Below are 14,344 nucleotides of genomic sequence, written 5' to 3'. Positions count from 1 at the left end.
AACCATTTAATTCACCTACAGTACCTAATGATTGTAACTTCAGATATTTATCAAACCATTTATTAATGAACCTGATCTTATCTTTGTCAGCTGTCAAACCACAGGACGATATCAAAACTCCCAATTGTCTTCAAAATTCTGCAGCGCAGCAGCAAAGCTCATACTTTCATAAGAAACACAAATCATTAAGTCTCAATTTATAATGAATCACAGTAATGAAACAACAATGATCTTTTACTCGCCTCCATTCAGGATGTTGCATCATTTAGCTAAGAAACATGATTTTTTAGGTGCATACACAAGTGTTAGTCCAGAATGCAGCAGACGTGTCTTTACTTAACTGAAACATTTATCCAGATGGCTCCTGGTACAATTTGTCATTGATTATACGTTACTAATAAAAGCTATGTGTGAACATGTGTGATATTTACTCTACTATGGTCCAGTACATATACTTAACCAGGCAGAGATTCTTAACCTTCAGCTTTCTATCAGTCTTTTTAGTCAGATATTTAAGTTTTAAATAGGTGCAGATCTGTGGGACATAGAGGGTTATGGTTAGCAAAATGTTTGTAGCTCAAATTTCATTATTAGTGTGACTTTAGGTCTAAAATTAATATGGAAGTTTAATGTCAATGAAACAGAACACACCTAAATTGTTGTTTTAATAAAGCTGCGTGTATCGTTCTATATGATTTGTGTTATAATTTAAACTGTATTGTTAAGTGACAGTACAGAATAATCTACATTTGTTTATCTATTTGTAATTTTATAATAAATAATATATTTTCTGCCACAAAATCAAATAGTAATTAAGAAAATCTTGAGGATGGACAATATGAACAAGCTTTTGTCTGACCGGTGAGTTCTTTATTGTATGTAGACAAATCATCCAATTTGTAATTGACATATCACATGGCATCAGTAAAAAACTGATCACATTCAATCCATTAAAACGTATTGCAGAAGAATGAACACTTACCACCAATGTGAAGTGAATCAGAGCCTAAAGAAGCATTAAATGTACACATTTATATTTGCTTTTACCTTCATCCTACCTTGTGTATTGTAAACTAAGTAAAGGTTTGGCATAAAGGAACCTCTACCTGTCAGAAAAGATCATTACAGCTCAGGTGTCTTCCCCAACCGAGTTGGACCATACAGCTGCACATAGTGCAAAGAAGGTAAGAGGGAGTTGATATTTGAGACAGGAAAGAGGAGAAGAGGTCCAAAAACTGTTCAAGCCAACTTTGAAAATAGCTAAATGTCCCCTCCAAATGACATTTGGCTTCCTCTTCCATTTTTTTCAAAGGATGCTAACACGCTCAGTCAGTCCCTGCATACAGGCATCATCAGTGCCCTCCTGCTCGTTGTCAGAGGCAGATGATGGAGGTACCAGGTGGGCAGGATAAGGCAGTGAGTGCTCCTGAGCGAAAATCTGCCAGCGAACATCATCACTTTCATGGGTTATATAACGTTCACCAAGCTTTGATTCCAGTTCTCGTAGGTCCAGCCATGTCTGATAATCCTTAAAGACAATGAGAGAAAAGAGAAAAGATTGACAGAGGGCAGAATCGTCAGGAGAGAAAGATAGACGTGAAGGTAAGGATAGTAAATGGAGATCAAATTGATCTATAGATGTTTGTCATCTTTGTTGTTTTCTGGAAATTTATTTCGCAATAAAAGGTTTTCTAATGTATTATTTTTCGTTTTCTTGCTATTTCAAATTTCTTTAATCCAGTTCATGATTTCAGTAAACTTACACCTTTTGTGCATGTTACCTGTAAATAGACATGACTCAGGCTCTTGTCCACGCTATAGCGTTTTCTCAACTTCACTTGAAGCAGATTATTGATGAGATCAGTAGCTGTGAGAGGGATGGAAGGAGAGATGAGACATAAAACTTCTACTGTTCGCTGGTTTGGGTTTCTCCTCGAATTGTGCATTTTCGGAAAATTCTTTAAACCCCCACGTACTTCTTCTCATCTTTCAATCATTATTATTATAATTGCTATTTTAAGAAATACCAAGAGGAATAATGATTTAATATGAACAGATTTACCTTCAGGAGAGATTTGTTTCCAAGGGTTTGGTGGGTACATGAAAGCAGCATTCTGGATCTGGTCATTGATATCTTCATCCTCATTAAAGGGAAACGTTCCACTCAAGCTGACGTACATAATGACTCCAACAGACCACATATCCAGAGAACGGTTGTATCCCTGGTTCAGCAGCACCTCTGGAGCTAAGTAAGCTGGTGTTCCCACCACAGAGCGGCGAAAAGACTTCTCCCCAATGATGCGGGCAAAACCAAAATCACACAGCTTCACCTAGAAATGAGGAGTTTCATAGAAACAATGAGAAATGAAAAAATACCTAAAAAAAAAAAAAAAAGCCTTTTCAAAATGGCACTTTTACATTCCTTTTTTTTCTCAACGCCTTTTTTCTTCTTGAACTGTTCTACTTTATGGAAAAATGATCCTTATTATATATTCACATTAAGACAAACACACTAAAAGTATTTGCAGGTTTCTTTAAAGTTTGCATTTGTTTTTAGTAAAAGTAAATATAATAATTAGTATTTGAAAGTGGATTTGGTTTTTGTTTGGTTTGACTCACAACACACTGAAATATCTGAGAAAATTCTAACCGTTTTTAGAACTCATAACTTGTGAAATCTGCAGAAGAGAAATGTTAACAGTGAAATCTCACTTATTAATAATATTGTGTTTGTTTTGATGCCTTTACCTGTGGGAAAGGATCGGCTGAAGACAGCAACACATTCTCAGGTTTTAAGTCACAGTGCACGATATTCTTGAAGTGGAGGTGTCTCAGGGCCGCCAAGATCTGCAGTAAAAACAGAAAGAGGGAGAAAAGCCATAACAGAACAGTATATAGTTATATATTAAATGACTCATTTTTATACCTGTATAGAACAATGGTTGTTTTTCAAGTACAGCAAGGCAGAAGGACGTCTACACTCAGTGAATATTACCCCTTTAAGTATAAATCTGAACTCACACCTGCATATATTCAGACCAGATATCCTGTATACATTCTGCTCTATCCTCTGCCTATGCTATCTCTCACGCACCACTAGAAATGGGCAGGGGTGGTGGTACAGGTCTACTGTTGTCAAGGAGATGGTGGTTCATCTCGTCTCATTTAACCATCTCCTCTTTTGAATTTCATGCCATTTCAGTTTCCTCTCCAATCAACCTTCTCATCATTGTTGTCTACGCCCTCCTGGTCCACAGGGAGACTTCCTGGAAGAAATGGACACACTGCTCAATGCTTTCCAAGCTTCAATTCCCCCCCCGACTCTTTTGGACTCATTTGCTCTGACACTCAACATCTACGTCCCCACAAACAAAGGAGGAAATATTGTAGACCTGGTTTTCACCCATCCATCCCCAGCTACAGACGTGACTGCTACCCCACTTCACATCTCCAATCATCACCTGGTAACCTTCACCATCACTCTCCCTGTCCTACCTAAAACTACCTCTCACTCCCTCGCTCTTACCCGCCACAACCTCCACTCTGTCTCCCCTTCTTCTGTATCTTCTGGCACTCTTTCATCTCTTCATGACCCTGAGTCCTTTTCCTCACTAATCTGGACCCAGCCACACACTTTCCTCTCCTCTCTTTACTCAACCATGGATTTTGTTTCTTCCCTCTGTCCACTAAACTCAAGAAAACTTCTTGTTCTGCTCCTTGGCTTTCAGATGTGTTACGCAACAATTGAAGAGAGCTAAGATCATCTTAGTGGAAGTGGAAGAAATCACAACTTGATGCAGATCTTGACTCTTACCAGACACTCCTGGCCAAGTTCTCCTCTGATGTGACTTCCTTCTACAAGGAAAAGCTTGAAGCTTCAGCACAAGACCCTCGTAAGCTCCACATCATCATCTCTTTTCTACTCAATCCCCCAACTCCACCAGCTTCATTCTCCCTGACTGAAGACTTTGCTTCTTTCTTCCATGAGAAGATTGAGAAAATCTACAGGACCTACATCTAACAGTCAGGATTCCCCTACTCCTTCTCTGGACTCATTCCTATCCTGAAGAAACCTGTTCTGGATCCATCAGACATCAGTAACTAACGGTATCACTTCTCTCTTTTCTTTCAAAAGTTATTGAATGCATTGACAATAATCAACTGTCTGTCTGTCTCTCACAGAACAACCTCCAAGATCCCAACAGTCTGGCTTTAAAGCAGCTCACTCGACAGAGACATCCCTGAGAAACTACATGCTGCTACATCAGCCAAGTTGTCACCAATCCTCATTCTCCTCGACCTTTCAGCAGTGTTTGATTTGGTTGTTACGTATTTTGCAGGTTTGGTCTGAATGCTCTTGTTACCCAATCCCGGTCGGTGCAGGGAGGAGACACAGCGTACAGACACCACCCCAGAAGAGGTCCGCAACAATAAAAGCGAGAACATCATGTCAGCTCATTGTTGGGTTGTTGGTTGGCGTGTTGGGAGAGTTGTGTGACACAAGTGAAAGATTCTGCTGTGTTTGTGTACAATATTATTCTACGTACGGGGCTGGAAGAGGTAAGAAGGAGCGTGCTCATACATTGTACACCATGTAGTATACTACTCTGTCTAGATACCTTAGGTAAGGGGCGGGGCCTGCCCTGTGTTTTAGTTAGCAAGGGAAGTATAGTCCAGTTAGGATTTTGGTTTCAATCAATCTTTTGTTTGTAGCTGAGCTTGACTAAAATAAAGCAGTGTTATAGCTGGTTTTGCCTTACTGTCCAGTTCCGCCTGTTGTAGAAGTACAAAACCATTTAATATAATTGTAAATATTATTGTAAATAAGACTGCCACGTTCTACAGTAAAGAAAAATCAACACAAGCATTGCATCCGGTTCTGTAATTACTGTTGTCGGCGATTTATGGTAATTATCATCCAAAACCGGTTAGGGGTTTCCATCCCTTCAGAGCCACATTGGTCATCGCTAGTTGCTGACCCTGAGAACTCCCTAGACTTAACTCGGGGTCGTAACAATGGTCAACCACAAGATTCACAAGATTCTTGCCAGAGTCCCGTCTGCACTTTGAACATAATTTACATTGTGTTTACATTTAAATGTTTCTCTCTGTGTTGAGCTGTATACACCACCCCCGAGCTCCCGGTGTTCCAGGTTCTGAGCCTGATCTTCTCATCTTCTTGTCAATCCTGATGTTCTACCGCTGGTTGGAGTCTCGTCACCTGGTGGTCACCCTGCCAGGGATTGATCTTCATGGTCAGTCAGTGTATCATGGGGTTGTTGTGTATGAAGCCACCCGGAGACTGTCATGTCTTCTTCTGTACCAATGTTGTGTCAGTCAGCTGTATGTTCTGGTGTTTATCACCAATCAGGTCTGAGCTGAACTCAGAGTTTATGATGACCCATTAGTTCCTCAGGAGCTCTCGGCTGCACTGTTATAAACTGTCGTAGAAAGGACATTATTTACATTTACACTATTTACTGTAGAGTGTCACCCAGATGAGGATGAGGTTCTGAGTCTGGTTCCTCTCAAGGTTCCTCATATCATCTCAGGGAGTTTTTCCTTGCTGCTGTGGCCTCCGGCTTGCTCATTAGGGACAGGGATAAATATCTAGTATTTTATATTTTAAGTAAATCTTTTTTAAATTAATTTTAAACTTTAATTGTATAACATCTTTCTGCACCTACTGCACGACCACGAGGACTCAACTTCTTCGATCGACTCTTGTTCTGAGTGGAAGCCGTCTTGGGAAACCTTTGTATGACACTGGCCACTGAACTGTAACGCAGTTTTAGGGTGTTGCCGATCTCCTTATAGCCTAGGCCATCTTTGTGGAGAGCAACAATTCTAATATATTAAATCCTCAGTGTTCTTTGCCATGAGGCACCATGTTCAACATGCAGTGTTGACATTATGAGAGAATTGTACACAAAACACCAAATTCACGAAAATGATGAATAAGACATCTGGCTTTGCACGGTTAAACAACGTACAGCTGTTATCACTTTGTTGCAAGCTATTTTAACAATAATGGCTGTATGTTAAGTAAATCACAATAAATCACATTGACTACTCAAAAATATATACAAATTTGAGCAGTGTACTCACTTTTGTGAGATACTGAATATGTTCAGTTTATTAACACGTTCTGACCTGTGTGATCAGGAACTTTGTGAGCCTCTCAGGTAGACGTCCGTTCTCACTCGAGAGGATCATCTCCAGCATATCCCCATGAAGCTTCTCCATAACAACAAACACTTTTTCAGGAGTTTCAAACATACACTCCAGATTCACTATTCCAAGATGACGCAGATTCTGAAGAAAAGTTGTGAGAATGGAAACCAAAGAAGGACTTTGTTATTATGGTGGGACATCATACTCAAAACCAGTGTAATAAAATAAAATAGAAATAAAATTTTGGCAAATATGGATAAGTGGGTGTCTATACAAGTTGGTATTGCAAGTGCAATTACTTGCCCATAATGGATACCTGGAGTATGGCCACCTCGTTCCTCAGCTGGTTCTCCTGTTTGGTTGAAAAGCGAAGCTTGTCGATCACCTTGACAGCCACATCCCTTCCTGATTTTCTGTGCTTTCCTGTTTAATAAACAATGATTGTATGAGGTACTGTATGTCTTATTGGACAAATGTATATCTAAATTACTGTGAAACCAAGTTGGTACACAGTCACACTGCTAAAAAAAATACATACCACCATACACCACTCCAAACTGCCCAGAACCCAGAACCTCATCAGCAAAAATCTGATAAATCATGCCAATATCCTATGGAAAGATCAGAACCATCCTAATGATTAATTTCATTACTGTTAAAATCATCAATAATTATTGTAAAAAGAAATGAGTTACTTGTACAGTTATGTACACTTACCACATTTTCCTGGATCTGACTGTTGGACACTGAAATACTGACTGATGCCTGTCCTGAGAAACACTTTGTAATGAAGCACTGAAACACACAACTTTGAAAAAACTGATCGATTCAGAGATCTTATACTTACTGTGAGGAGTGCTGCCTTCAGATAGCGGATTGTCTTGGAAGATGACAGGCATAAGGGCCTGACGTATGGCGCTTTCCCAAGCTTTGGCAGCTTCCTGTCCCACTCCACTACTGGGTCCTACACAGTTTGGTGAGCTGGGTACTGTCATGCTAAGTAACTGGGAGGAGGTGGAGTCCTCACCCACAAAGTATCGTATGGTACCAGTCACAATCTCAAAGCAGTGTGGGTTGGCACCAGTGGGCACCAGACTGAAATCACCTGCTGGGCATACTTCCAGAATTTCAGAAAGAGGTATTTCCTAAGAAGAAAAGGAGACTTGAACTATCAGTGAAGTCATATTTGACATCGATCTACAGTCACATCCGAACTCATTAGCCCACTTTATAAAATGAAAAATTTATCAAATAAATGAATATACACTAAATTATACACTGTTATACTACTAGGGTTACTACTTTTACTACTTTTACTACTTGTACGTGGTCTTAACATAAAACTCTACAATCCATGTACATTATTACAATGACTGGAATTGAGAGCATAATAAATAAAAAGTCCTGAATTAATAGAAGTCTCACTAACTTTCAGGTACTGTTTTGTATCTGCTCACACATCAACGTCCATTGTTAAATATTTTCTATACAAATATATTTGAATTGAATTGAATTGAATGGAGGTCCTGGTGGCATCATCATAGCCAGCATCGCCCTTCATGCACACTGTAACGTCTCTTATAATCTCAATGATTCTTCATTCCTACTTTGTATTAAACCCATAATCTGGTTTTGCACAGTGTTTAAAGACCGGACTTGAGCCTTCTACTTATATTTGGGATACAAAAGCAGTAACAAGGAAACTGTATATGTTTGTACAATTCTTACCTTATAGTATTTATTGGTGGTGTCATTGTGGAAAAGGATGATACACTTGCAGTCCAAGCGCCAGTAGTGTCGCTTCCTCTGTTGAGGTCAGGAATCATAGGTCAATATATGTTCATATTTGATCTGACTCTTCTCAATTAGTAACAGTCATAGTCATGTTTTATAGTAAAGTGTAGCTTCTTATTTTATTATTTGTTGCAGTGCAGAGGGATTATTTGTATGAACTAGAAAAGCGGTGTACCAGGGTGTCCTTGTTGCTGTAGTGGACCATCCAGCCTTCCTTAATAGCTGTACTGGAGCGGCGTGTGGTGTGTCTCACTGACTGTACCACCCTCATGAGGGGAATATTAGCACTGAAGAGATTATGAGGAGAAAGCTGCTTAATCCATGTTGAAAAGAAAAAGAAAGTTAGTGAGAGATATAGTGTGTGTCTGACCTCTGGTCTCCACTGGCTCCATCCTGACTGTTGTCTGGGGAGAAGGAGCCAGGGATACTGCAGGACTCATCTGAATCATCCATCATTGAAGTTCTTTCTGAGTCCAAATATTCATTACTGTAGTCCATTGGTACTTCTGTGTCTGCAGTTGGACTAAATATATCTGTGAGAAAATGAACAAAAAGGTCCATCAGGTGGCAGCATTCAGTTACAGGTCAAGGGTCAATGTTAATGTCGAACCTGAAGAAAGAAATTTACCTTGTAGACAAAAAAGTGTGATCTGTTTAAGTGATCATGGTTGTTGGTACCAGACGGGCTGTTTTGAGTTTAATCTCGATCGTCTAATTGTTTAAGAAAATTACCTGGGATTTTTACATAAAACCGTCTATAGAGTTTATACAGAATGGTGCAAAAAACAGTGCTGTGAGTAACTCTTCTGTTTCGGTGAAAACACCATGTTAATGAGAGAGCTCGAGGTTTGATGTGTTCTGAGATGCGTGTCTGTTCATCACGCTTGTAAAGAACGCTGAGTTAATATTCACTTCCTGTCAGCTCAAAACAGTCTGATCATTCTCCTCTGATTTCTCTCCACAACAATGTGCACACAACTGAAATCTGCACCATTCTGTGTAATCTCTAAATTTCACACCTTCAAGGAGATCAGCAGTTTCTGAAATACTCCAACAAGCTCATCTGCTAGCAATAGATAATGTGAACATGAACCAAAGCTCTTGACTCGGATTCGATTCCACATGACTGGATGACTACAAAAATACAGCAGCTAAAAACAAATTAAAGGAATGAAGAATCTCTTATTTCCATTGTTAAGGTAATTTGACAATGATGTCATCTTTTAGAGCAATGTCTGCTCTTCTTATTGTAAGAATGGATTAAAGAAACATAAGCAGAAGACACTCATTGACTCCTTCAGAACCTCAGGAATTGGATGTGGGTTTTTTTTTCTATTTAAACAATACAAGAATCTCTGTTATACTAAAGAAAGTATGGCTGTGATTATCAATAACAATGTGATTACCAACTACGTGGTTGCTCTGTTTTGCCCTGGGGTTGGTGTGGGCAGTACATGTCATGTCACTGGACATCAGAGAGCATCAACTTTCACACAAGTGTTTATCTATGCAAATGTCTAGGTCGTAAATGTGTTGTTATTAGTCTGTAACCTTTGTAGCCAGTTTATACTGGCTTACCTTCATATTGCTCTGAACCTGTTAAAGGGGTTCGGTTTGATGTCACTGATCTTCAGGGGACGCCACCAAAAGTATTTGCTCATGGCAGTATCTGGGTAGAGTGAGGTTTGACCTTGTAAACCTCAGCTGTGTCTGTTTTTACCAGATCCTATTTACTCTATACGTTTGTGCAAAACCTTTTGATCCATTTTGTATTATTAACGTGTCTTCAGGAACTCATGATGGAATAGAAGAGATTAGACATGAGGAAAATTCAACCAAAACAGGTTTCATGCTCAAATCAAGTCTGTTTATCTTTAAATGAAATCTAAAGGTATCTTGCAGAATCTTGAATATTAAATATTAACAATATTGAAACTTTACTTTCTTTGCTTTAAATAATTAAAAATTGTAAAACCTTCTGTTTATTACAAAATAGTGGTTTCACACTTTTGGAGCCCACTGAAGCTCACACAGATCCTCGTGTTCATGCTCGGTGACCTTCCCAAAAAACTGTGACACAAACACATTTAACTGCTTTGCTGAAGCTGATTCTTTTTATACAACTTTAAAGTTTTATTACCTCCGATAGTTTCTCCAAGACAGTCATTGGGCACTTTGTATGCACACCTCTTGTGACAGTTGAATTTGCAATCTGAATAAGAGAAATACACAAAATGTTATCAGTATACTATAATAAAATTATTTTAGTGATAAAGTCATTTAAACCGTATAGAATACACATTACATGACATACCATTTAAAATAAAATAAAAAAGCTGCCAATGAAAGTCGTGGTATGAAATGTCTCTAAAGAGAAAGTAGTGACCAAACTTAGCCAGCTAACTAGGTTGTTATTTTTGAGCAATAAGGTTAAATTATTTAGAATGAAGAAGAAAGAGAAGCTTTGTACTAGAGCAAAACAAGCAAAGCCCAATTCACGGCAGCTTTTCAGGTGAATCAATATGCTGCAAATCTAAATTACTATTCCAGAGAGGTTCTACTGAATGTAGGTGATTGGGAAGGTGAAGAACACTGAGCCCAGTGTCATGAAACCAGTTAAGATGACTTTTGCTTTGTGACATGGTGCATTATCATGCTGGAAATAGCCATCAGAAGGTGGTGTTTTTGGTTGTAGGTTGTATGAATAAGTATGTGTACAAGTCTCCTAACATACTGTTTTGTGAGTTCTTTACCTCACTACAGCCTTAAGCACATAATCATGTTAGTTACAGCTTTATAGACATGTCATAGTTTATAGTTTAGTTTAACTTTGTTGGTTTGTTTTCTAACAGCCTGACCTTTAAAGACTGATTGCTAAGAGTATGTATTTCACTCTAGAATAAATTGTGTTGCCCCATTATATATATATACAGTATATATACTGCTCATTGGGATAAATAAGTTTTATATTAATATTTAAGTTTTATATTATGTTTCTTATGTTCTGTAAAGCAGCTTTGAGACAATGTCCTCTGTTAAAAGTGCTATACAAATGCGTATGAATTGAATAGAAAGATTAAACTGAATTTTGAGTAACTTTGCAATGTAATTACAAAATAAAAGCAAACCAGTGTACAATTATATAATAAGGGCTTAATGGCCTTTTAGTCCTTTTTGGTGGAGCAGTCAGGTTTCATTCTTCCTTGCTGACATAATGGAAAAAATGCACAGTTAAATAGTAAAATAAATCTAATCCGGAGTGTCCAATCTTACACAAAGAGCCTGTGTTCGTACAGGCTTTCACTCAGGCAGGAGCCACACCTGAGTCCGTCTGTGTAATCAGCTGATTTTGGCTTTCTATAAACACAGGTGTGGCTTTTGCTTGGTTGGAACGAGAACCTGCACACACCAGTTTGTTCCAAACATGATTGGAGAATGATTTTTAGTGTGGTTTCAAACAGTTAAAAGAATCTGTGTGTTACTAATGATGTTCAATAAGAAAGTTTGTGTGGTAGAGTAAAAAATGCATTTCCCAATCTTCAATTTAAATATATGAATAAATAAAAAATAAAACACACCAGCTTTTTTCTCTATTATTTGCTCTTATGCATAGTAAAGGCTACAGAAACATGTCTTGGCCTTAGGTACTGTTACTGTTCGAGTAAATACAGCGTCATGTAAAAGCAAAAACAAGTTCAAATCCCACACCCAATGTAAATTAATGCCACACTATAGTTGCTGAAGCTAGGAGGATGAAGATTCACTCTTCTACCCCATACATTTCATTACGCCCTGCCAAGTGACCCCAAGCTTTATTTGACACCAGACTCTCAGACCTTTGCACTGCAGTCCCTGGCGGAACAGGCCCCGGAGCAGTCTTTTGCAGTACTGGCAGACGGTGGGCCGTGTGTAGGAGTGCACTGCAAATGTGTGTGGCACCTTTACTTTACTCATTAGCATCTTGTCCAGCTGAACAGGCCGACATGTGTAGAACCGTCGTGCCTCACTGGGAGTTCGAGGCTGTACAACAATTAGAAAAACAAAAGGAGTTTACTGGCATTAGGAGACGAACAACTAAATATATGAGTTTAATATATCATTTCTTCTGGAAGACTTGATCTCTGTTTTTATAACATATCAAATAAAACAATGTTTTACTGCAATCAAAAAATACTCAATCATTTTTTTTCATTCATAACTCTTAATTCTGTTTATTTATTTAAGACATTATGATGCTATTTTATGCAATGCTGTTAATGCAAAGCTTTATATAGCTGTAAGGTAACTTCTGCGCTAACATTCTAGGTCTGACAACATAATGAAGATATACAAACTATTCATATTTTCTAGAATTTGTAACTAGGCGAGAAGTTATTCAAAAGATATTCAAAACAACAACAAAAAAATAAGGAAGGGGCAAATACTTTTTATTTTTACAGCGCTGTAGCTTTGAATGGGCATGTGGATGGATGTGTGTAGCTTTACCATATGTGTGTGTGAGCGGATCAGGTTTGTTTCCTCTGAGGTCGTGCTGGTGCTTACACTACTGAGGGATTCAGTGGTGGACAGACGGAGAGACTGGCTGCTGTTGAGAGATGTGGTTGACAGCCGTCTCTTCCTTGCCCCACTGCAGTTATTGGGAATGCTAAAAGCACAGCGCTTGTGGTAGTTCAGCCCACAACCTGAAGGGGGAGAAATAAGAGAACTATAAATAAACAACAAAAGAACTGTAAATGCTTTAAATGGCATCCCTAACCCAGGTATCATCATATCGCTCAAAGTTTAAAGGCATTCTTTAATTTTTATTCTGCTTTAAAGTGTTCCTACAGATAAGAAGCTCTCACCATCGCATTTGAGCCCTTGCCTCACTAGGCCAAAAAGCATCTCTCCACAGTGATCACAGAAGGCAGGCGCACGGTACGAGTGCACATTCAGTGCATGGGGACGAATCTGGAAATCCTCAAAGGTAGCAGCCGCTGCAAAAAATACACAGTCGAAGTGATTTTTATACCTGAAGTTATTATAGTTAGTAATAAAGAAACAAAAGATTTATTTCATTTGGTTTGTTAGATTTGCTTCACATCTAGGGCCCCTAGTTCTGTCCCATTTTCTCTTAGTGTCCACATTGGCTTCCTCTGGTCTCCGTCCTCGCCCATTTTCATGTCAGCAGGTGAATTGGCTCTAGTAAATTGAGTGTGTTAATGTGTGTTTGGGACTTTGCATGTACTAGCTTCCTATCCAATGAGTGTCCCGACTTCACGCCCAGTGTCTCCATGTAAGAGTTAAACTGGTGAGCACAAGACAGTGAGTTTAATAATGGCACACAAACTACCTAAAGGCTACAGCAGGGGGCAGCGCTTTTTCCTCCAGAGCTTCACACAGTCTTTCAAATAGTGTTTAAGTCGAGGCTGAAAACACATTTATTTAGTCTAGCTTTTTATGAATAGCTATTTCATGTTCACTCATAGCTCAGAGTCTCTGCCTGCTTTTGTACATAATGTGTTGCTTTTGTGTTTATAATGATTTATAATTGACATGTAGCAGACAGTCTTATCCAGAGTGACTTACAATTTATTTAAATTTATACAACTAAACAATCGAGGGGCTCAGCAGTGGCAGTTTGGTGGACCTGGGATCTGAACTCATGACCTTCCAGTCAGTGGTCCAACACCTTAACCACTAGGCTACCACATCCCTTATATATCACTCTCAGTGTTTATAATGATTTATAATCCCACTCTCTTGTGCTCTACCTGGTTAACAAACTCTGTTTATTGATTTTTGCTCTCGGTGTTGGATTATACGCCCTGCTGATTGCTCTTCTGGCTTTGAACTCTGCTCGCTCTCCCTGACTACACTAAGGCACATGGTTTTGTATTGTATGCTCTAAGTGTGTTGGAATAAAGCTCTGCAAATGGATTCAAGGTTTATTCCTCATATCAACTCATTTTCTCACTGTGATCATGTCTGGCTTACTTATTAATAAAGAAAATAAATTATTGAATTATTTAAAATAAATTTAAATTGATATAATTTTACATTATAATGCATAGGAATGAATGGAGTGACATTGGCTATTTTTGAACTCTTCAGTCCCAACACCCCTTACAATGTGTCAGTAAAGACAGGTCCTTCTTTGGGATGTGCCTCGTGTGATTGACAACAGCTGAATATCACACGAATATTAGAACAATTAAAAGGTACAATTACTCACCAGACAGCACCACCTCCACAAGATCACCCTCCTGGATATCATTTGCAGCCTTGACCAACTGCAGGATGTTATTAGTGGCTGTGTCATGCTTGAAAAGAAGGATTTTGTCATAGATCCCATAGAAACCACACTCAGGGAACTGGGGGGAGGGAGAGAGAGAGA

General features: G+C 38.8%; 1 protein-coding gene across 4 annotated transcripts in view; it reads right to left on the bottom strand.

Annotated features, from left to right (window-relative positions):
- Nucleotides 1-848: 848 nt before the first annotated feature.
- The window catches only part of prkd2 (protein kinase D2), a 24,629-nt gene continuing 11,133 nt past the window's right edge, over nt 849-14,344 (bottom strand). For all 4 annotated transcript variants that reach the window (XM_047820972.1, XM_047820973.1, XM_027140880.2 and 1 more), the window contains exons 3-19: nt 14,183-14,321; nt 12,813-12,944; nt 12,454-12,650; nt 11,805-11,988; nt 10,109-10,180; nt 8,339-8,501; nt 8,144-8,255; nt 7,903-7,980; nt 7,022-7,319; nt 6,892-6,944; nt 6,713-6,785; nt 6,491-6,597; nt 6,154-6,315; nt 2,749-2,847; nt 2,063-2,330; nt 1,782-1,867; nt 849-1,528 (exon numbers count right to left, since the gene is read on the bottom strand). In XM_047820972.1, the coding sequence (XP_047676928.1) occupies nt 1,307-1,528; nt 1,782-1,867; nt 2,063-2,330; nt 2,749-2,847; nt 6,154-6,315; nt 6,491-6,597; nt 6,713-6,785; nt 6,892-6,944; nt 7,022-7,319; nt 7,903-7,980; nt 8,144-8,255; nt 8,339-8,501; nt 10,109-10,180; nt 11,805-11,988; nt 12,454-12,650; nt 12,813-12,944; nt 14,183-14,321 (2,445 nt within the window). In that variant the 3' untranslated portion in view covers nt 849-1,306. The remainder of the gene's footprint in view (nt 1,529-1,781; nt 1,868-2,062; nt 2,331-2,748; nt 2,848-6,153; nt 6,316-6,490; nt 6,598-6,712; nt 6,786-6,891; nt 6,945-7,021; nt 7,320-7,902; nt 7,981-8,143; nt 8,256-8,338; nt 8,502-10,108; nt 10,181-11,804; nt 11,989-12,453; nt 12,651-12,812; nt 12,945-14,182; nt 14,322-14,344) is intronic.

The sequence above is a fragment of the Tachysurus fulvidraco genome, chromosome 11 (assembly GCF_022655615.1).
Source record: "Tachysurus fulvidraco isolate hzauxx_2018 chromosome 11, HZAU_PFXX_2.0, whole genome shotgun sequence".
Classification (NCBI taxonomy): domain Eukaryota; kingdom Metazoa; phylum Chordata; class Actinopteri; order Siluriformes; family Bagridae; genus Tachysurus; species Tachysurus fulvidraco.
Note: the sequence above shows the minus strand (reverse complement) of the source record. Positions and strands in the feature narration are given on the sequence as shown.